General features: G+C 46.6%; 3 protein-coding genes across 3 annotated transcripts in view; 2 read left to right on the forward strand and 1 right to left on the reverse strand.

Moving 5' to 3' along the window:
• Positions 1-1174: 1174 nt before the first annotated feature.
• Positions 1175-4448, forward strand: LOC148043970 (olfactory receptor 5T7-like). The gene is made up of 4 exons (XM_087722505.1): positions 1175-2106; positions 3019-3074; positions 3476-3662; positions 4436-4448. The coding sequence occupies exons 1-4, from the start codon at positions 1175-1177 to the stop codon at positions 4446-4448; spliced, it is 1188 nt and encodes a 395-aa protein (XP_087578631.1).
• A 36-nt stretch (positions 4449-4484) lies between these two features.
• LOC148043971 (olfactory receptor 5V1-like) lies at positions 4485-5436 on the forward strand. Its single transcript, XM_087722506.1, is given in 2 exon segments — positions 4485-4711; positions 4713-5436. Coding segments are annotated over 2 exon segments (951 nt in total).
• A 2976-nt stretch (positions 5437-8412) lies between these two features.
• GOLGB1 (golgin B1) overlaps positions 8413-20028 on the reverse strand; it is a 62448-nt gene continuing 50832 nt past the window's right edge. The window contains exons 23-33 of the mRNA XM_087722620.1: positions 19572-19682; positions 19376-19486; positions 18095-18205; positions 17899-18009; positions 16106-16161; positions 14991-15060; positions 13767-13906; positions 12506-12604; positions 11032-11368; positions 9945-10016; positions 8413-9099 (exon numbers count right to left, since the gene is read on the reverse strand). Coding sequence (XP_087578746.1) covers positions 8963-9099; positions 9945-10016; positions 11032-11368; positions 12506-12604; positions 13767-13906; positions 14991-15060; positions 16106-16161; positions 17899-18009; positions 18095-18205; positions 19376-19486; positions 19572-19682 — 1355 coding nt within the window. The 3' untranslated portion in view covers positions 8413-8962. The remainder of the gene's footprint in view (positions 9100-9944; positions 10017-11031; positions 11369-12505; positions 12605-13766; positions 13907-14990; positions 15061-16105; positions 16162-17898; positions 18010-18094; positions 18206-19375; positions 19487-19571; positions 19683-20028) is intronic.

The following is a 20028-nucleotide window of genomic DNA, read 5'->3' on the forward strand; positions in this document are numbered from 1 at the left end:
GCGATTGATATATAGAATAGCCCATTCCCCACCCCTTGGCATCCCAGTTACAGTCCAATCATAATTCTCCTAAGTGTCAGGTGTGAGATAACTTCAAAAGGCATCACTAAGATGGAATGTCGGTGCCGTTAGCCTTGGCGGGAAACTCCTCTGCATGCGTAGTCCGACAGGCAGCAGAACTCCAGAATCTCCCTCCAGCACAATTAGTAAACCCCTCCCAAATACCATGCCCCCCCTCCCCGTTTCAATGGCAGCCAAAGCAACAGCAAAGCAGAGGCTGACAATGAGATTGGCACAAATGGAGATAAATAAGTAAAATGTGGTCATGAACACATAAAATGAGTACATATCAATGGGGACATTCGGACAGGGACGATGGGCACACTGGTAGGCACGCACCCTTAGAGACCTCTTTGGAATGGGGCGAGGTTCACAGTGGACAGTTTAAGGTTAAAGATAGAGGGGTTTGAGGGACTAACAATGGAATCAGGTAGACCATTCTAGGCATTGACCACTCTATTGCTGAAGTTGTATTTTCTGCAATCGAGCTTGGAGCGGTTGACCTTGAGTTTTTATCGATTGTTTGCCTGTGTATTATTGTGGTTGAAGTTGAAGTAGTCGTTGACAGGTAGGATGTTGTAGCAGACAATTTTGTGTACTAGGCTTAGGTCAGAACCTCGGTGGCATAATTCCAGGTTGTCCAAGCCCAAACCTTTTGAGCCTGGTGGTGTAAGGGATTCTGTTGTGAGCAGAGGAGTGGAGGACTCTTCTCGGGAAATACCTCAATTGTATTAATGTCCGATAGACAGTGTGGATTCAGTTGTACGTTCCCAGCTGTGTGCATCACTGTCCCTCCCCGTTTTGCATCTTTGCACAGGGGTGTGAAAGGGCGGGGGCAAGCTCACACATAGCATCTGTGTGTCAAGTGGGTTTGGGGGAGAGTTGACTGGAGGGAAATGGCTGTAAGGGACTGTCACCCCACTGAATCAAAAGTATGAACATTCCAAGAGCAATGTCTCCTGCCTGATGATTGTTTTATTCATGCCAACCATTGTTTAATTAGTCCAGTCTAGTGATTCATTCATGGTTGGGAAGCTTCTCCTTTATGCTGTGGTTTGATTCCAGATGCTACTCCTAAATGCTGCTGCGTTCCAACGTTGTCCACCACATCTGGATGGACCTCATGGCAGGTGGCAACCAGACCCTGCAGGTGACCGAGTTCTTGTTCCTGGGTTTCTCCAGCATGCCTAGAGGTCAACCTTTCTTCTTTCTGCTGTTCCTGGCCATCTACCTCATCACCTTGGTGGCCAACTCGGTCATACTCCTTTTGATCCAGGTGGATTCACACCTCCACAGTCCCATGTATTATTTCCTCAGCCATCTGTCCTGCTTGGACATTTGCTATTCCTCGGTCACCCTCCCCACCATCCTGGTGAACCTCCTGCGCCAGCAGCCCACCATCTCCTACAACGAGTGCATGGCCCAGATGTTCTTCCTCATGACCTTTGCGGGAACTGAATGCGCACTGCTGGCTGTGATGGCCTATGACCGCTATGCGGCCATCTGTGAACCTTTGCGCTATACTCAACTCATGAGTAAGTGGGTGCGAGTCCCTCTGGCTACAGCTTCATGGATCTGGGGCATGGTTGACGCTGCCATTCACACTGCACTGGCCACCAATTTGGCCTTCTGTGGCAACAACCAGATCCATCACATCTTCTGCGATGTTCCCCCACTCTTGAAAATTGCCTGCAGTGATACTTATGTCAATGAGATGACTCTTCACATAACAACTATCTTTGTAGGAATCTGTCCTTTCCTCCTTGTCATCATTTCATACGTCTACATCCTATCTACAATTCTGAAGATCCGTTCCAGCACTGGAAGGAGAAAGACCTTCTCCACCTGTGCTGCCCACTTGATTACGGTCATCGTCTACTTTGGGATGGCCAACTTGAATTACAACCATCCCAGTGTGGGCTACTCCTTAGAGGTGGGAGTGGACACCTTGATCTCCATCTTATATTGTGTTGTCACCCCCATGCTGAACCCCCTAATCTACAGCCTCCGAAACAAGGAGGTCAAAGGGGCCCTACAAAAGCTTCTGCAAATTTAGGAGAAAGATGATTGATGTCTTGGAAAGTACTGAAGGAAAATCTTTGGTCTCCTTCCTAGCCTCTCTGCATATCCTGTTTAGTAGAGCAGCAACAGTTTTTCCAGACTGAGGGTTTGTGTAGAGGTAAATTCCAATAAGGTTGATTGGCTCAATGACATTTTGGACTCTACCTGCCATCTCCTTCCTTCCTGTGTCCTCATTTTGATTTAATTATTTAAAGGGGAAAGGGGGTGAAAAAGATCTGGAGAACTTTCTCCCACCTACCTGTGATACGCTGTTCAAGCTATTTCCAGAAGGATCTTTTCCCTCTTCAATATCCTCCTGACTTACACCTCCCTAAGGTTGTTTCAGATTTTGTAAAATGATGAACAACAACTATTCATATGGTATTGATATGGTAGCCAATCAAGGATTTGGGATGATAGAATCCCATTCTTCCAAAATACTAATTATAATATTATAACTACAAGGAGAAGGCTGTGTGGGATATGCGTTGAGATAGATGATGAATAGAACAATTGAAATAAAAGATGTATATCTTGGACAAATGCTGTGCTTGTTTTTTTCTGAATTTTAGAATATTTTGGGGGATATTAAAAGAGGCAGGATATTATATTTCCCTAAAGGAGAAATGGAGAAACATGCTCTTAAAGACAGAAAGCCAATCGGGTCTTTCTTAATAGCCCCCCCAGCAGAGATTTTTTTCCCCATGAAGAAAGATTGGGCCAGCCTAGTCACCAAACCAAAGAACTTCACCTCCAGCGATAGGAATTAAAAATGTACATTCTCCTCCACCCAAATTCTAAGAACGGGAGATACCATTCCAGATGTAATAACATTAACCCAACTACCATTTAGCACAGCTAAAGTTTGAGAGTCCTGCAAAGTGTTCCTGGGGGCTGGGGGGGCAAAAACGAGCAAAAAACAGCCCTCCACAACCCCAAGGAGCACTTTGCAGGCATCCCAAACCCTCTGAGCGTCCATTTTTGCAAAAAACGGGATGCCAAAAATGCTGTATTCAGTCTATAAGACGCCGTATCCCGGGGTCACGTGATCCCTTTTTGCGACCTTCTAAGGCTAAAGACTGTAACCCACCCGAATGGTATGAATGTTGTGCTTTTAATTATGTATTGTTTTACGTGTTAAATGTTTGTTTCCCCCCCCCCTTCGAGTTGTAAGCCGCCCTGAGTCCCCCCAGGGAAAAGGGCGGCATACAAATGAACTCTCTCAATCTCATAAAAAAGTCTAAGGCCTATTGCTATTGTTAGGGCTCTATAACTAAGCGCAGAGGACATTCTCTCAATCCTTCTACATCTGGTTGTTGGTCTAAGTTCCCAGCTCCCGGCCCTTATTCCAAAGCTCCAAAGATTTCAGCAACAATCTCCCAAGTGAGAAGCATGGAGATGTTTTTTTTCCTTTCCTCCATGGTGATACAAGTCCTCTCCAGGGGCTTCTCAGGTGCCATGAAAAACACACAAAGCAGTGGCAAAAAGGGAAGGGAGAAGCCGCTCACGTCTACCAGTTTCATCCAGGAGGCTTTGAACAGGTGAGGAACACGAGGGGCAACGAGATCTCAGATCAGCCTGAAGAAAAGGTGGGGAGGGGGAGAGATTAATGCATGCACTACTCATTTCAGATGCACCTCAACCCAAGCCATTGTCCGGAACAGGTGTCTCCAACTCTTGGGAACTTTAAGACTTGTGGACTTCAACTCCCAGAGTTCTTCGGCCAGCTCTGCTGTCAGAACAAACTGCCAGAACCAGCTGAATTTCACCCCTGTATTTATTCTTTGCTCAAACCCTCCCAAATTGTGGGAGCAGAAATCTCCACTTTTGGACGTCTGTAGAGATTCTCCGTCCTCCAGGTCAGGGTTCTCCCAAAGCTGCTTTTTCAAAAGGCAACTGGACTTCCTTGTTTTGTATTCTTTTGAAGACGTTTTCGCTTCTCATCCAAGAAGCTTCTTCAGCTCTGACTGGATGATGGTGGGGAAGGGAAGGGTTGATATCCGTTGCAGGCAGCTGAAAATGTGCATCTTTTTAGAGGGTCATTGAAAAAATGGCCCTCTAAAAAAATGGAAAAAAGAGCGGGGGCAAGCTCACACATAGCATCTGTGTGTCAAGTGGGTTTTGGGGAGAGTTGACTGGAGGGAAATGGCTGTAAGGGACTGTCACCCCACTGAATCAAAAGTATGAACATTCCAAGAGCAATGTCTCATGCGTGATGATTGTTTTATTCATGCCAACCATTGTTTAATTAGTCCAGTCTAGTGATTCATTCATGTTCAGGAAGCTTCTCCTTTATGCTGTGGTTTGATTCCAGATGCTACTCCTAAATGCTGCTGCGTTCCAACGTTGTCCACCACATCTGGATGGACCTCATGGCAGGTGGCAACCAGACCCCGCAGGTGACCGAGTTCTTGTTCCTGGGTTTCTCCAGCATGCCTAGAGGTCAACCTTTCTTCTTTCTGCTGTTCCTGGCCATCTACCTCATCACCTTGGTGGCCAACTCGGTCATACTCCTTTTGATCCAGGTGGATTCACGCCTCCACAGTCCCATGTACTATTTCCTCAGCCATCTGTCCTGCTTGGACATTTGCCATCCTGGTGAACCTCCTGTGCCAGCAGCCCACCATCTCCTACAATGAATGCATGGCCCAGATGTTCTTCCTCATGACCTTTGCGGGAACTGAATGCGCACTGCTGGCTGTGATGGCCTATGACCGCTATGCGGCCATCTGTGAACCTTTGCGCTATACTCAACTCATGAGTAAGTGGGTGCGAGTCCCTCTGGCTACAGCTTCATGGATCTGGGGCATGGTTGACTCTGCCATTCACACTGCACTGGCCACTGATGTGGCCTTCTGTGGCAACAACCAGATCCATCACATCTTCTGCGATGTCCCCCCTCTCTTGAAAATTGCCTGCAGTGATACTTATGTCAATGAGATGACTCTTCACATAACAACTATCTTTGTAGGAATCTGTCCTTTCCTCCTTGTCATCATTTCATACGTCTACATCCTATCTACAATTCTGAAGATCCGTTCCAGCACTGGAAGGAGAAAGACCTTCTCCACCTGTGCTGCCCACTTGATTACGGTCATCGTCTACTTTGGGATGGCCAACTTGAATTACAACCATCCCAGTGTGGGCTACTCCTTAGAGGTGGGAGTGGACACCTTGATCTCCATCTTATATTGTGTTGTCACCCCCATGCTGAACCCCCTAATCTACAGCCTCCGAAACAAGGAGGTCAAAGGGGCCCTACAAAAGCTTCTGCAAATTCAGGAGAAAGATGATGCGTGTCTTGGAAAGTACTGAAAGCAGAGACACTAGGAAATACTGACTTCCTAGTCTCTCTGCATATTCTTTTTAGTAGAGCAGCAACAGGTTTTCCAGACTGAGGGATTGTGTAGAGGTAAATTCCAATAAGGTTGATTGGCTCAATGACATTTTGGACTCTACCTGCCATCTCCTTCCTTCCTGTGTCCTCATTTTGATTTAATTATTTAAAGGGGAAAGGGGGAAAAAAGATCTGGAGAACTTTCTCCCACCTACCTGTGATACGCTGTTCAAGCTATTTCCAGAAGGATCTTTTCCCTCTTCAATATCCTCCTGACTTACACCTCCCTATGGTTGTTTCAGATTTTGTAAAATGATGAACAACAACTATTCATATGGTATTGATATGGTAGCCAATCAATAGCAATAGCAATAGCAGTAGACTTATATACCGCTTCATAGGCCTTTCAGGCCTCTCTAAGCGGTTTACAGAGAGTCAGCATATTGCCCCCAACAATCTGGGTCCTCATTTTACCCACCTCGGAAGGATGGAAGGCTGAGTCAACCCTGAGCCGGTGAGATTTGAACCGCTGACCTGCTGATCTAGCAGTAGCCTGCAGTGCTGCATTTCACCACTGCGCCACCTTGGCTCCTCCAATCAAGGATTTGGGACAATAGAATCCCATTCTTCCAAAATACTAATTATAATACTATAACTACAAGGAGAAGGCTGTGTGGGCTATGCATTGAGATAGATGATGAGTAGAACAATTGGAATAAAATATGTATATCTTGGACAAATGCTGTGTTTGTTTTTTTCTGAATTTTCATTGGTTTTACCCTAAATACACTCAGAATTCCCCATCCGAGTGGAAGAGCAGGTATGCAGATCTTGGAGACCCCACATTTTAATTAAGAAGAAGAAGCTTCTGATAGCCCACTGTCTTTATCAGTCCTGGCTTTTGCTGGCTGAGAGCCCAAAATAAACATAGATAAATTCTCTGGCAAAAGGAGAGGCAGCTCTTTTCCACTTCCACTACCTCAGGCACGGCTGTGGGCTCTTGTGTCACTTGGCAAGCAAGACAAAGGCAGTAAAGAAGTTGGGCATGGACACCCTTCATTGTTCCTTTGTGATAGTGGGGAATATCTGTAGCTCAGGTGGAGGATGAGGGTGGAGGTTCATCCTCTGAGTTCATGGATTGATTTCCCAAATTTTCATTACCAGGATAGGTAACATCTTCAGCATGACCCACACCAAACCCCGTCACAAAATTATGGAGTGTTCGGAGACTACAGTTGGTCCAGAATGCAGCCGCGCGAGCGATATCGGGTGTACCTCAGTACACCCATGTTACACCTATCCTCCGCGAGCTGCACTGGCTCCCTATTGGTCTCCGGACGTGCTACAAAGTGCTGGTGATTACCTTTAAAGCCCTACATGGCATGGACCTGGATATCTGAGAGACCGTCTCCTGCTACACACCTCCCAACGTCTGATAAGAACTCACAGGCTAGGCCTCCTCCGGGTGCCGTCGACTGGACAATGCCGGCTGGCGACTACTCGGGGGAGAGCCTTCTCTGTAGCTGCTCCGGTTCTGTGGAACGATCTACCAGCAGAGATCCGGACCCTTCCCACTCTCTCGGCCTTCCGAAAAGCCACTAAAACCTGGCTGTTCCGGCAGGCCTGGGGTTGCTGATTTTTAAATCAGGTTCAACCCCCAGCTAAGCCAAATGTATGTTGTGTGTTTTTTAAAAACTGTGTATGTTTCTTTCCCCTATGTGTTATTTTATTCTATTTCGTATTTGTAAGCCGCCCAGAGCCCTCCGGGATTGGGTGGCATATAAGCTCATTAAATTGCGAATTGCGAATTGTGATCGGACTGAAACCCACCCGAGACTCTTTCTAAAGGAAGAGGTCTCAGAGCTCTATATTGAACACAACAAGACAAACTGGAGGTTCTGGCCCTCCACCCCAAATTCTTCGATGCCATGGACATCAATAAAGTCACATGAAAAAGAAATAAGGATGGGTGGGGAAGAAATGAAAAATTGGTGTAACTTTGAAGGGGCAATGGAAGATATTGTTTATGTATTAAGAAAAAATAACTACAAAGATGGAAAATAACGGAAGAGAAAAAGTTGGCTGAAAGTGAATACGAAACAATGATGTAAAAAAGACTATGGAATTGAGAGGATGTAAAAAAGACCCAGACAACTCTTTGTTCCTATAACATGTATAATTTGTTTTAACAAATAAAAAACGTTGAATGGGGAAAAAAATGAATGAATGAACGAACGAACACTGTTCCACTTGGAGCCTCCAATGTTATAAAATTTAGGAACCTCCAATGTGTGAGAAGCCCCTCCCCCTCCTAGAAGAATGAAATGTTTTGGGGGATATTAAAAGAGGCAGGATGTTATATTTCCCTAAAGGAGAAATGGAGAAACATGCTCTTAAAGACAGAAAGCCAATCGGGTCTTTCTTAATAGCCCCCAGCAGAGATCTCGAATGGTATGATTGTTGCGCTTTTAAATTATGTATTGTTTTGTGTTGTTTGTCAAATTGTTTGTATCCCCCCTTCCCTTGTCTTGAGCTGTGAGCCGCCCTGAGTCCCCCTCGGGGGAAAAGGGCGGCATACAAATGAAATAAACAGTTACACAGTTAAACAATTTTTGTTCCCATGAAGAAATATTGGGCCAGCCTAGTCACCAAACCAAAGAACTTCACCTCCAGTGATAGGAATTAAAAATTTACATTCTCCTCCACCCAAATTCTAAGAACGGGAGATATCATTCCGGATGTAATAACATTAACCCAACTACCATTTAGCACAGCTAAAGTTTGAGAGTGTTGCAAAGTGTTCCTGGGGGCTGGGGGGGCAAAAACGAGCAAAAAACAGCCCTCCGCAGCCCCAAGGAGCCCTTTGCAGGCATCCCAAACCCTCCAAGCGTCCATTTTTGCAAAAAACGGGATGCCAAAAATGCTGTATTCAGTGTATAAGACGCACCCAGGTTTTTTGGGGGGGAGGTGCGTCTTATACTCTGAAAAATACGGTATTTGGGGGCACCTGCTCAAAAGCAGAAGAGCAGCAGCTGTGGGGAAACTGTGATAGAGACACAAGGATCGTCACTTTTTTTCAATGCTGTCGCAACTTCGGTTGCTCAATGAAAGGTTGTAAGTGAAGGACCACCTGTAGGAACAGAGCTAATCTCCATCCTTCGAAGCCCATGGAGCTTCCATGCCCGTGATTTGGCCAAGATAGAATTAGGAGTCCCAGAAAGATTGGGGCATGGGGAGATTTTGAGGACCCACTGATGGAGATGAAAGAAAACAGTTGCAGCCTGAATGGGTTCAGAGATCACCGCGTGACCAGAAGAACAGGAGGACAGATCCTGGCAGTGTACAATTGCTGTAAGAAGGAGAAGCTTCTGATTGGTCCACGCAAGAGGAGGCAGGTCTTTTCCACTTCCCCTACCTCGGGGGCAGGGTTCTGGCCTGTTGGGTCACACAGCAAGTAAGGGTACTGGAAAAGCGAGGGATGGGTGACCACCACTGGGCAGAACTTCACGGAAGGAGCTTCACGTAGTTAGCGGGGAAGAGGCCAACTCTACCACGGCAAGATCCACGCCACCAGCCTTCATCCACCTGTTCGATGGACGTGATGGTGTCTCCAGGGTCAAAGGAGATCTCATCATCCCCCTCTGGAAAAAAGAAGATGGAGGTCTTAACTAGCAGGCAAGATAAGACATGTTCAGACTAAGAGTAAGCATTTTCCTCAAAGGACAATTAATCAGTGGGACAACTTTCCTCCAGAAGTTGTGGGTGCTCCATCTTTGGACAATCATGTGTCTGGAATGGTTTAAGGCCATGATGGAGAACCTATGGCATGCATGCCACAGGTGGCACGTGGAATCATATCTGCCAGCATGCGAGCTGTCAGCTCCAGTGCACATGTGAGCGCCGGACAGCTGACTTTTGCCCTTCCGGAAGGCTGGGGCAGGCTATTTTCGCCCTCCCCAGGCTCCGGAGGCTTTCCTGGAGCCTAGGGAGGGTGAAAACAGCCTGACACGCCCCCCCAACAAATACCAAGCTCAGTTTGGAGGAAAGTAGTGTGGCACACGTGTGGGGGACCGTGAAGGGGGGATTTATGTGTGCATGTGCATATGAGGGCATGCTTTGCATTATGGGTGTGCCAGCACATACATGCTCTATCACGGTGTTTCTCAACCTCGGCAACTTGAAGACGTCTGGACTTCAACTCCCAGAATTCCCCAGCCAGCGAATGCTGGCTGGGGAATTCTGGGAGTTGAAGTCCAGACGTCTTCAAGTTGCCGAGGTTGAGAAACACTGCTCTATCACATGCACACCCTCACATCTTTGGCACCCAACCACAAAAATGTTGGGCATGAGTGGTCTGGGGTCTCCTGCTTGAGCAGTGGTTGGACTAGAAGCCCTCCAAGGTCCCCTTCCAACTCTGTTATTCCTCGCCCATCATAGTCACCTCCCTGTGCTTCCCACTCCCCATTATCCAGAGGAAATGACGCACCTCCTTGATAGTCATAGAGGGCCTGAGCAGATAGGCTTCCTTCACTCACATCGTATACATGCTCTTCGACACCTGAAAAAGAAAATTGTGGAGATAGAGTCACCTCATTGTGACTGTTGCGCGAATTGTCCTGCCTCTTACAGAGTCCAGTTAACTTGAAAACAGAGTTGAAGCTCAACTGCTCCCACAGTCAGTGGTGCAAGAATTTAAATCAAGGCACATCTATCACAGAGGGATATATTCCAAGAGTCTTGGTGGACAATCACTTCAATATGAGCCAGCCGTGGGCAGCAGCTGCCAAAAAAGCCAACGCAGTTCTAGGCTACATAAACAGAGGGATAGAATCAAGATCACGTGAAGGGTTAATACCACTTTACAAGGCCTTGGGAAGGCCACACTTGGAATACGGCATTCAGTTTTGGTCACCACGATGTGGAAAAGATGTGGAGACTCTGGAAAGAGTGCAGAGAAGAGCAAGAAAGAGGATTAAAGGGCTAAAACATGTGAAGAACGGTTGCAGGAACTGGGTATGTCCACTGTAATGAAGAGGAGGACTAGGGGTGACATGATAGCAATTTTCCAATATTAGGGGAAGTGGGACCATTCTTCCAAATACAGTCTCCTTCTCAAATCCAACATATTTATTTATTTATTAAGAAGATTTATATGGCCGCCCAACTCATGGTGACTGAAGCTGGCTTACAGAAATAAAATCCCAAATAAAAACCCCAATAAACCCTCATCCCCTGATGACAACCATCAAACCAACCACTTGATGGGCTTCATATCATTCTTTGGGGTTCCCTGGACCGCTGGCAAGCCAGGTGCTCAGGGCCTTTGGAAAGACCGGTGAGACCAGTCTTATCTCCACAGGGCCACCACAGAGAAGGCCCTTCTTCTTGTTATCACCAATGGACCTCCTTAAGAGAGGGAACTCGTAACATACAATATGTTCTGAAGCAACCTTCTCTAGCCCAGTTTTTATTAAGCAACAACCAGCACGTACTACACATTTACATCAGGGCTTGAGTCTCCAGCGTGAAGGTAAAGTTCAACCTACTCAACCAACTCGCCGTCCTTCTCTCACCTGAAGAAGCCATTCCTCCAGGGTGGCCACTGCAGAGCTCCTCATACTCCTGGTCCTCTTCAGCACCATCATCTTTGGAGGCCTCCTTGTGGTCCGGCATTTCCTCATAATCCCCCAGCTGGTCATAGTCAGCTAAGAGAGGAGGGGGTTCCTCGTAGTCCATGTTCCCAATCAGCTCCTCATAATCACCTCCATCCTCGATGCTTTCCGTATAGATGGGCTGCTCCTGTTTCAGGTGGCCAGAAGGTGGGAGAGGAGGCTCTCTGGGGTCACCTTCCAGGTCCAGGCTCCGTGGGGGAAGAACAGGAGGCTCTTCCTCTTCCTCTTCCTCTTCTTCCTGGAAAAAAAAGACCACATCCTTCAACAAGCTTGGTTCCCATCAAGGCTACTTTTTTTCTGGAGGAACCAGAATTTGACTAGATGGGACACCCACCTAGGACAACCCTTCATTCATAATGACAGACAGCAACAGTCAACACTATATGATACTGGTAATCCTTGACTTATGATCATAATTGAGAAGGAAGGGGGAGGAAGAGGAGGACAACAATTGTAAGGTCCTTGGGTTATTTTCTTGCAGATATTTCATGACCCAACTAGGTAACATCATCAGTGCTAGAAGGGAGTGGGATTTACAGAGAGGAGGGGGAAGAGGAAGAAGAAGAGGAGGAGGAGGAGGAGGAAGCGGAGGAGGAGGAAGAGGAGGAGGACAACGACGACAACGTTGATGACTGTGGATTCCTTAGTGATCTCTGAGCTTGGGTTATTTTCTTGCAGCTATTTCATGACCTGACTAGGTAAAATCATCAGTGCTAGGAGTGGGATTTGCAGGGAGGAGGAGGAGGAGGAGGAGGAGGAGGAGGAGGAGGAGGAGGACTGTGGATTCCTTAGTAGTCTCTGAGCTTGGGTTATTTTCTTGCAGATATTTCATGACCCAACTAGGTAACATCATCAATGCTAGAAGGGAGTGGGATTTACAGAGAGGAGGGGGAGGAGGAAGAAGAAGAGGAGGAGGAGGAGGAAGCGGAGGAGGAGGATGACAACGATGACGACTGTGGATTCCTTAGTAGTCTCTGAGCTTGGGTTATTTCCTTCCACATATTTCATGACCCAACTAGGTAACATCATCAATGCTAGAAGGGAGGGGGTTTGAGGAGTTCAAGAGGAGGGGGGAGGAGGAAGAAGAAGAGGAGGAGAGGGAGGAAGGGGAAGAAGAGAAAGAGGAAAAGGAAAAGGAGGAGGAGGACTCTGGATTCTTTAGTGGTGTCTGAGCTTGAGATATTTCATGACCCACCCAACCTGATGATGTTACCTGGTTGGGTCACGAAATGTCTGCAAGAAAACAGCCAAGCTCAGAGAGCACAGATGCACAGAAGCTGTCTGGAAACGAATTGCTCGTGTTCCCCTTGATGGCAGCAACGTCGTACCCTGTGAATTCACATTCAGACATTACTCATTCATTCGGTCTCCCTACCTGGTGTTGGGGAGGCAGAGGGGGCAGGTTGCCCTTTCGGGGCGTCTGTCCAGGCACCGGCGGAGGGCTTCGATCTCGCTCTTCGCTCTTCTTCATGTCCTTAAAGGAGGAAGAGATTCAGCAATGTGTTCCTGGAGGTCAACCTCGCTTTGGTTTCCCTCCGTAGCAGAAGAAATGGCTAACACAAAGAACAGGAAGTGCCCATGGGTTCCCCAAATCAACACTTCCATTCCCGTGAAGAGGGAGGACGTTTCTGGAAAGGTCCTTCAAGGTGGAGATCACCTGGCCTTCTGGAATTTGTGGGCCTCAACTACTCCCTTAGATGGGTCCCTATCCCAGTATTTGAGGGGCTGCCCCAAAGAGGAGGGGAGTCAACTTATTCTCCAAAGCACCTCAGAGTATAGGACGAGAAACAATGGATGGAAACATATCAAGGAGAGATTCAACCTGGAATTAAGGAGAAACTTCCTAACAACGAGGACAATTTACCAGTGGAACAACTTGCCACCAGAATTTGCGGGTGCTCCATCACTGGAGGTTTTGAAGAAGAGATTGGACAGCCACTTGTCTGAAATTGAAAAGGGCTTCCTTCCTGAGCAGGAGGTTGGACTAGAAGACCTCTGAGGTCCTTTCTAGCTCTATTCTGATTAGTTGAAGAGTATGGGTAGTCTTCAAGTTGCAACAATTCATTTAATGACCATTTGAAGATACAACAGCACTGGGGGGGAAATGACTTGGGATTATTTTTCACACTTACAACCGTTGCAGTTATATGAATGTTACATGATCAAAATTTCAGCCACTTGGCAACTGACTTACATTTATGACGGTTGTGGTCATCTCCGGGGTTCTATGATCCCCTTTTGCGACCTTCTGACCAACAAACTCAACAGGGAAACCAGATGAACTGGACAATCATGGTACTAACTTAACAACTGCAGTGATTCATTTAGCAAGTGTGGCAAGAAAGGTCGTAAAATGAGGAAAAAACCCTCATTTTCGCTTAGCAACAGAAATTTTGGGCTTAATTGTGGCCATAGCTCAAGGATTACCTCTACAAAGATGTCTACTCATGAAGTGAAGGTGAAGACACATGGCTAACTGGTCCCAGATGCATCAAAATCAGCTTCACTTCAGTGAAGTTGTAATAACACTTGGCTATAATCCTAAACCAAGAAGGTCTTAGCCCCAGAGATTGACCGTAAACCTGGTTTGAGTTGACTGATGGAGAACAAAGCTAGTCAAGACTCAAGATCCTCACCTTTGACTTTTGTTGGGTTTCCTGAAGTTCTCGGGCTTGGCGACGAGTCCGTTCCTCCTCTGCCTTCTTCTTGTTCTCTTCCTCTGCAGTCTTGGCCATGTTTTCAAAACGTTGCCTCAAGTTCCCCATCCCAGCAGAAGCTGTTTCCAATGAGAAGGTCAATAGAGGGGCTTCAGAACTGTGAGGAGAAGCTTCCTCCATCTCCAATCAAAAGGAGACGCTGAATTGTCCCTGGTGGGATTGTGTAGGTCCTCTGACTGACTGCTCTTCAGAAAAGTGCTGTGAAACATCTAGTTTCTCGAATTTTAAATATACTTTTTTTTATTTTCCACTTTCATAACATATAATCACATGTATTGGCTATTACATAGCCAACATCCTATTGTATTAAGTAGTAACTACATCAGTTCCTCTTGTCATCAACGCCCAGAAAGATAAAAACCCATTATTGGCTCTTCTGCTCTCCATACACCTCTTTCTTCTGCCTCTCTCCTACCTCTTTTCTTCCCCCCATCATCCTTTTCTACTCTACTTCCCCTTCCTTTCTCCTTCTCCTCTCTCTCCATTCCACTCCTCCTTATCCTCCTCATCTTCCCCCCTTACCCTCTCCCCTATCCCTCTCTTCCCATCTTTCTTCTCTCCTTTCCCACTCTTCCTCTCATTGGTGTATTTCCGCTTCTGAGCAAACTCCATTCTATGTTGACGGTATTTATGCTTCCATATCCATAGAAAGTTTTTATTTTCCACTTTCATAACATATAATCACATTTATACTATTACATAGCCAATATCCTATTGTATTGTAGTAATTACATCAGTTCCTCTTGTCATCAACGCCCAGAAAGATAAAAACCCCATTATTAGCTCTTCTGCTCTCCATACACCTCTTTCTTCTGCCTCTCTCCTACCTCCTTTCTTCCCTCCATCATCCTTTCCTACTCTACTTCCCCTCCTTTTCTACTGCTCCTCTCTCCTCATTCCAGTCCTCCTTATCCTCCTCATCTTCCCCCCTTACCCTCTCTTCCTATCCCTCTCTCCCTCTAGCTTCTCATTAAACCAGGGGTGTCCAACCTTGGCCACTTTAAGACCTGTGGACTTCAACTCCCAGAATTGATTCTATATTTCACATCCATATAAGTACATCTTGCCAGAGATGAGAAAGGGACACTTTTTGCTCTCTGTGAGATCTTCCCCGTCTTCCCAGGTGCCCATGAATGAACTTACCAGCTTCTACAGGTTTTGTCTTCTGATATGAAGAAATGGGAGCTTCCATTTCACCAAAACCAGCAGCGCTCTGCAAGAGAAGTCAAGGGAAAGCGATAAAAGACTACATCTGTAGTCCAGTTCTGGTGCTGGCTGAGCTTGGTGGTTTCCTTGCAGACGTTTCATGACCCAACTAGGTAACATCATCATCGATGCTAGAGGGGAGGGATGGGAGGAGAAGGAGGAGCAGGTAGACTTGGGGTCCTTGGTGCTCTCTGAGCTTGGTGGCTTTCTTGCAGATGTTTCACGACCCAACTATGGGCATCAACAGTGCTAGAAAGGAGTGGGATTTGCAGACGAAGAGGAGGAGGTGGTGGTGGTGGTGGAGAGGAGGAGGAAGAGGAGAAGGAGGATGACTGTGGGGCCCTTGGTGCTCTCTGAGCTCGCAGTTTTCTTGCAGATGTTTCATGATCCATCTATGGAACATCATCAGTGGGTTTCCACACTCACTTCTAGTGAAATCCACATATCTTCAAGTTGTTCAGGTTGGCAAACTAATCTGTGCTTATTACACCCATTCCTGGTTTATCCTTCCCCTGAAGAATCTGTAGTTCGTGTAAAACAGATTTTTCTCCTTTTACGTCTGGTTGAAAATGGCTGTAACGTGGCTTAATGGAATCGGTTTAAGAATGCAGCAACAACGGTCGTTGCAGAAGCCCACAAAGCCATCATGGAGCTCAATCAAATGCCCATAGATTCCTCCACTGGCATTTTATATGGACCCCATGCAAGGTAGACATACAACAAGCAGTGGGGCTTCCATCTCTCAGAAGTGGGCGACCTCTCGACATTCTTTTACTTCCCTGGGGTAGCATAAGTCCACTGCCAAAGGTTAGAAGGAAGTTATGGACACCCTGACTCTAATGAATGGGAGTTGTAGTCCGACATATCTGCAGGGGGAAAGGTTGGAGGAGCTTGTCCTGAAACCTTGATATCAGGAGAATTAAATCAAGCAGTGGGGCTAGAATGAGAAGCATTCGCACTAGAGAGTTTGAGTGGTTTAATGTCCTCCTGGAACACCTTCTCCCAACCATCAAGACCCAGATGAGCCCACCCCAGGCTCAACCTCCATTTACCTTGTCCACTCTGTCTTTCTGCACCCCGTAACGGCCTCCAAAGCCTTGAGAATGGTCTGCAATAGACAAAACAGCCAGCTTTTTATGGAAGGTGGAAGCATGGGTTGACCTCAGAAGTCTGAACGTGAGGTTCTTTCTTCTCAGTTGCCTGTGGGGCTGTCCTAAGGGGCTCGGTGTTGCATTGAAAGAGTTGTCCCAAAGGTGCTTTTTCCAAAAGGCAATGGAACTTTCTAGGTTTTTTTTACTTGAAAATGTTTCGCTTTTGATCTAAGAAGCTTCTTCGGTTCTTCTGAACTAAGGAGAACTGGAGAGATGTTTTGGATGAGAAGGTAGACATGTTCAATGAAAAAACCAAGGAAGTCCAGTTGCCTTTTGGAAAAAGCACCTTTGGGGCAACCATGACCTAGATGATGGAGAACCTTAAAAGAGTTGGCCCTGGGTCTTATGACTAAGCTGATGGTTTAATCACCTAAGAAATATAACCCTATTGTGTATGTTGACATACCAGAACCACTTTGCACATATAAAAGTAGACTGGAGATTTCATAATACATCACATCTCCTTCCTTAATCCCACCTAGGACTCATATGGGCTTGAACCTCTCCTTAGATATCCAACTCAGGTTAGATTGAGTGGATTGAGTCTTTCTGTACCACCACTGTCCTGCCTAAACTAGTGTCAAGCCTGCAACCATCTTTTCTTTTGGATCTTTGGCCTGCCACACTTTCAATTATTCTGCTGTGCTTTTTCTATTGTGGGAAAATGGGAGGGGGGATTGTACGGAGTTAGATGCTATGTAGCCATAACAACATTCTTTCTAGAAAGCCAAGGTCATCTATTGTCTTTGCACCTCTGCACCTGACCGGAAATGGATGGGAGGAACTGCCAGTGTGGCAGGGGGAAATTGGACCATGGGATGGACTTGTGGGTGTGGGGTAAAGATCCTGGACTTTCAACTGGGTGGGGAAAACCGGGAAGCTTTCAGATTCGGGTTTCCCCAGATGTGCCAACATGGCTCTCTTAATAAATTGGAATGTTGAGGAATTCTTTGCCTCGGACTCTGATTTACTTTTGGATGCTATTTGGAACCCTGACAACTAGCTGTGCAGATACAACAGATTTCAGAAAGGCAGAGACGCAACTAAGGTGGCTAAAATTGGTGTTCTGGTGAAGTTCTACAGGTGCCGTCTGCTTCTTTCTAGTAGATGCAAATAGCAGAATAACAGAGTTGGAAAGGACCTTGGAGGTCCTCTAGTCCAATTCTCTGCTCAAGCAGGAAACTCTATACCTTCCTGGTCCAATGGTTGTCTAATCCCTTCTTAAAAACTTCCAGTGATGGAGCAGTCACAACTTCTGAAGGCAAGCTATTCCACTGGTTAATTGTTCTCACTGTTAGGAAGTTTCTCCTTAGTTCTAAGTTGCTTCTCTCCTTGATTAGTTATCCATCTGTTGCTTCTTGTCCTGCCCGCGAGTTCTTTGCAGAATAGGTTGGCCCCCTGTTCTTTGTGGCAGCCCCTCAAATATACACAACTATGCACAGCTGAGAAATGAGGAGGACAATAGGACCTTTGAAAATAATAAAGAAGGGTGCCAAACATCTGCTACCCAGAAATACCACTATCTCTTTCAGGTTTTGGAGCCTCAAAGTTCTGGAGAAGAACCTGGAAGCTTGAACTTGCAAAAGAGGAATGGGATCTTGTGATCCTTAGCTAAAAGATTTCAGAACATGGTTTCTATGTTGTACATTTATGCTCTTCTAAGAGATTGCCCAGCCCCATCTCCTTCCACAGACCTGTCTGGGATTCATGGGGCTTGACCTCCTCCTTGTGGGCCCATCCAAGGGCAGATTTGTCTTGGCGGTCCTTCTGCACGCCGTACTTCCCGCCAAATCCAACGGCATGGTCTGCAAAGGGAGAAGATGAGGTTCTTCAGAAAGGCCATGAGATATTGAATTGAGATGAACCAAGGTTGGCTTGGAGCTTCCAGACCTGTTTGGGATTCATGGGGCTTGACCTCCTCCTTGTGGGACCAACCCAGGGCGGACTTGTCTTGCCGGTCCTTCTGAACGCCGTACTTCCCGCCAAATCCAACGGCGTGGTCTGCAATGAGAAGACACAACATTTTCCAGAAAGACAAAAGAGAGACATGAGAGATTGTTTGAGAGGCAGCAAATGGCCTTGCAGCTCCCAGGGAGAGAACACAAAACAAAGAAGGCATTTTCTGAGTTGGATGGAAAGGCAGAATCACAAACCCAACAGATTGATTGCCTGGCTTGGCACAACTGAAGAAGCCACTCACAAGTGCAAAGCCTAACCTGTGTGAGTGCAGCCACTAAATCTTCAATTGACCTGGTTGTGTGCCCATAGTCAGTACCTTGTGGGGTCCATGGTGCTCTCTGAGCTTGGTTGTATCCTTGCAAGTATAGTATTTCATGGCCCAACTAGGCAACGTCATCAATGCTGGAAGGGACTGAGGTTGCAGAGGGAAGGAGGAGGAGGAGGAGGAGGAGGAGGACTGTGTGGTCCATGGTGCTCTCTGAACCTGTACATTCTTGCAGATATTTCACTACCCAACTAAGTAATTTCATCAGTGTTAGATGGGAAGGGGTTTGTGAAGTGCAGGAGGAGGATGAGAAGGAGAAGAGGAAAAGGAAGAAGGAAGGAAAAGCAGTGAAGGAGAGGAGAAGGAGGAGGGGGGTCCTTGGTGGTCTCTAAGCTTGGTTGTTTTGCTTGCCTTGCAGATGATTCATGACCCAACTAATTAATATCAATGATAATAAAGAGTATAGCACTGATGATGTTACCTAGTTGGGTCATGAAACATCTGCAAGGAACCCACCATGCTCAGAGGCCACCAAGGACTCCACAGCTCAACCCTCAACTACAAATATTCTCTTCTCTTGGAGCAAATAGATTGCAGGGTGAGTAGGTTCTAAAGTTCTCTACGTCTTCCTTTGTGATTTGGGCTGATCATTAGCTCTCCCTGTTTTGATGGGGGGTGGAACGGACTTGCCACTCCCAAGATCCAAAGGCAGATGGACTTCCTTCCCTGGGAGCTTCCAAGCGGAGGTTGGACAACCGTCTTTCTGGGATCCCTAAATTTCTGTCCCTGTCCTGAGCCAATTCTAGAGTTCATATTCATGACGTGAGAAGCTCCTTGTGTAGCAGAATAACGAGGAAGAAAAAGAACCCCTTGAACATATTGGCCCCAGGCAAGACATGGGGCTGCCATATCTGGGACCATCAGGCTGCACCTTCTCCTCTACAGACCTGTCTGGGATTCATGGGGCTTGATCTCCTCCTTGTGGGCCCATCCCAAGGCGGACTTGTCTTGGCGGTCCTTCTGAATGCCGTACTTCCCACCAAATCCAACGGCGTGGTCTGCAAAGGGAGAACATGAGGTTCTTCAGAAAGGCCATGAGATATTAAATTGAGATGAACCAAGGTTGGCTTGGAGGTTCCAGACCTGTTTGGGATTCATGGGGCTTGACCTCCTCCTTGTGGGACCAGCCCAGGGCGGACTTGTCTTGACGGTCCTTCTGGACGCCGTACTTCCCGCCAAATCCAACGGCATAGTCTGGAGTGGAAGAACACAAATTTCTTCAGAAGGTCAATCTCAAGGGCGGTGAGGAAAGTCTATGAAGATCCTCCATCATCCAGGTCAAGGTTTCCCCAAAGGTGCTTTTTTCAAGAGGCAACGGGACTTGCTGGTTTTTTTCTTTGAAGATGTTTTGCTTCTCGTCCAAGAAGCTTCTTCAGTTCTGACTGAAATGGGGGGGGAGGAGGAATGGAAGGAGTATTCTCAGAGAGAGTACTAATGACCAGATGACTGCAAGGAGCATAAATCTTTCCATTCCCTACCATTCAGTCAGAATGGATGAAGCTTCTTGGACGAGAAGTGACACCTCTTCAAGGAGAAACAA

This window comes from Thamnophis sirtalis, unplaced genomic scaffold (assembly GCF_051295495.1).
Source record: "Thamnophis sirtalis isolate CommonGarterSnake01/CBP01778 unplaced genomic scaffold, rThaSir2_p1.2 scaffold_9, whole genome shotgun sequence".
Taxonomy (NCBI): domain Eukaryota; kingdom Metazoa; phylum Chordata; class Lepidosauria; order Squamata; family Natricidae; genus Thamnophis; species Thamnophis sirtalis.

Bases quoted from the DNA above. Each gene is read 5' to 3' on its own strand.
- LOC148043970 (XM_087722505.1), top strand. From the start codon at position 1,175: ATGGACCTCATGGCAGGTGGCAACCAGACCCTGCAGGTGACCGAGTTC. The intron at 2,107-3,018 runs GCAAATTTAGGA...TCCTGGGGGCTG, and splicing joins GGGGCCCTACAAAAGCTTCT to GGGGGGCAAAAACGAGCAAA. The intron at 3,075-3,475 runs GCATCCCAAACC...CTTATTCCAAAG, and splicing joins CCCCAAGGAGCACTTTGCAG to CTCCAAAGATTTCAGCAACA.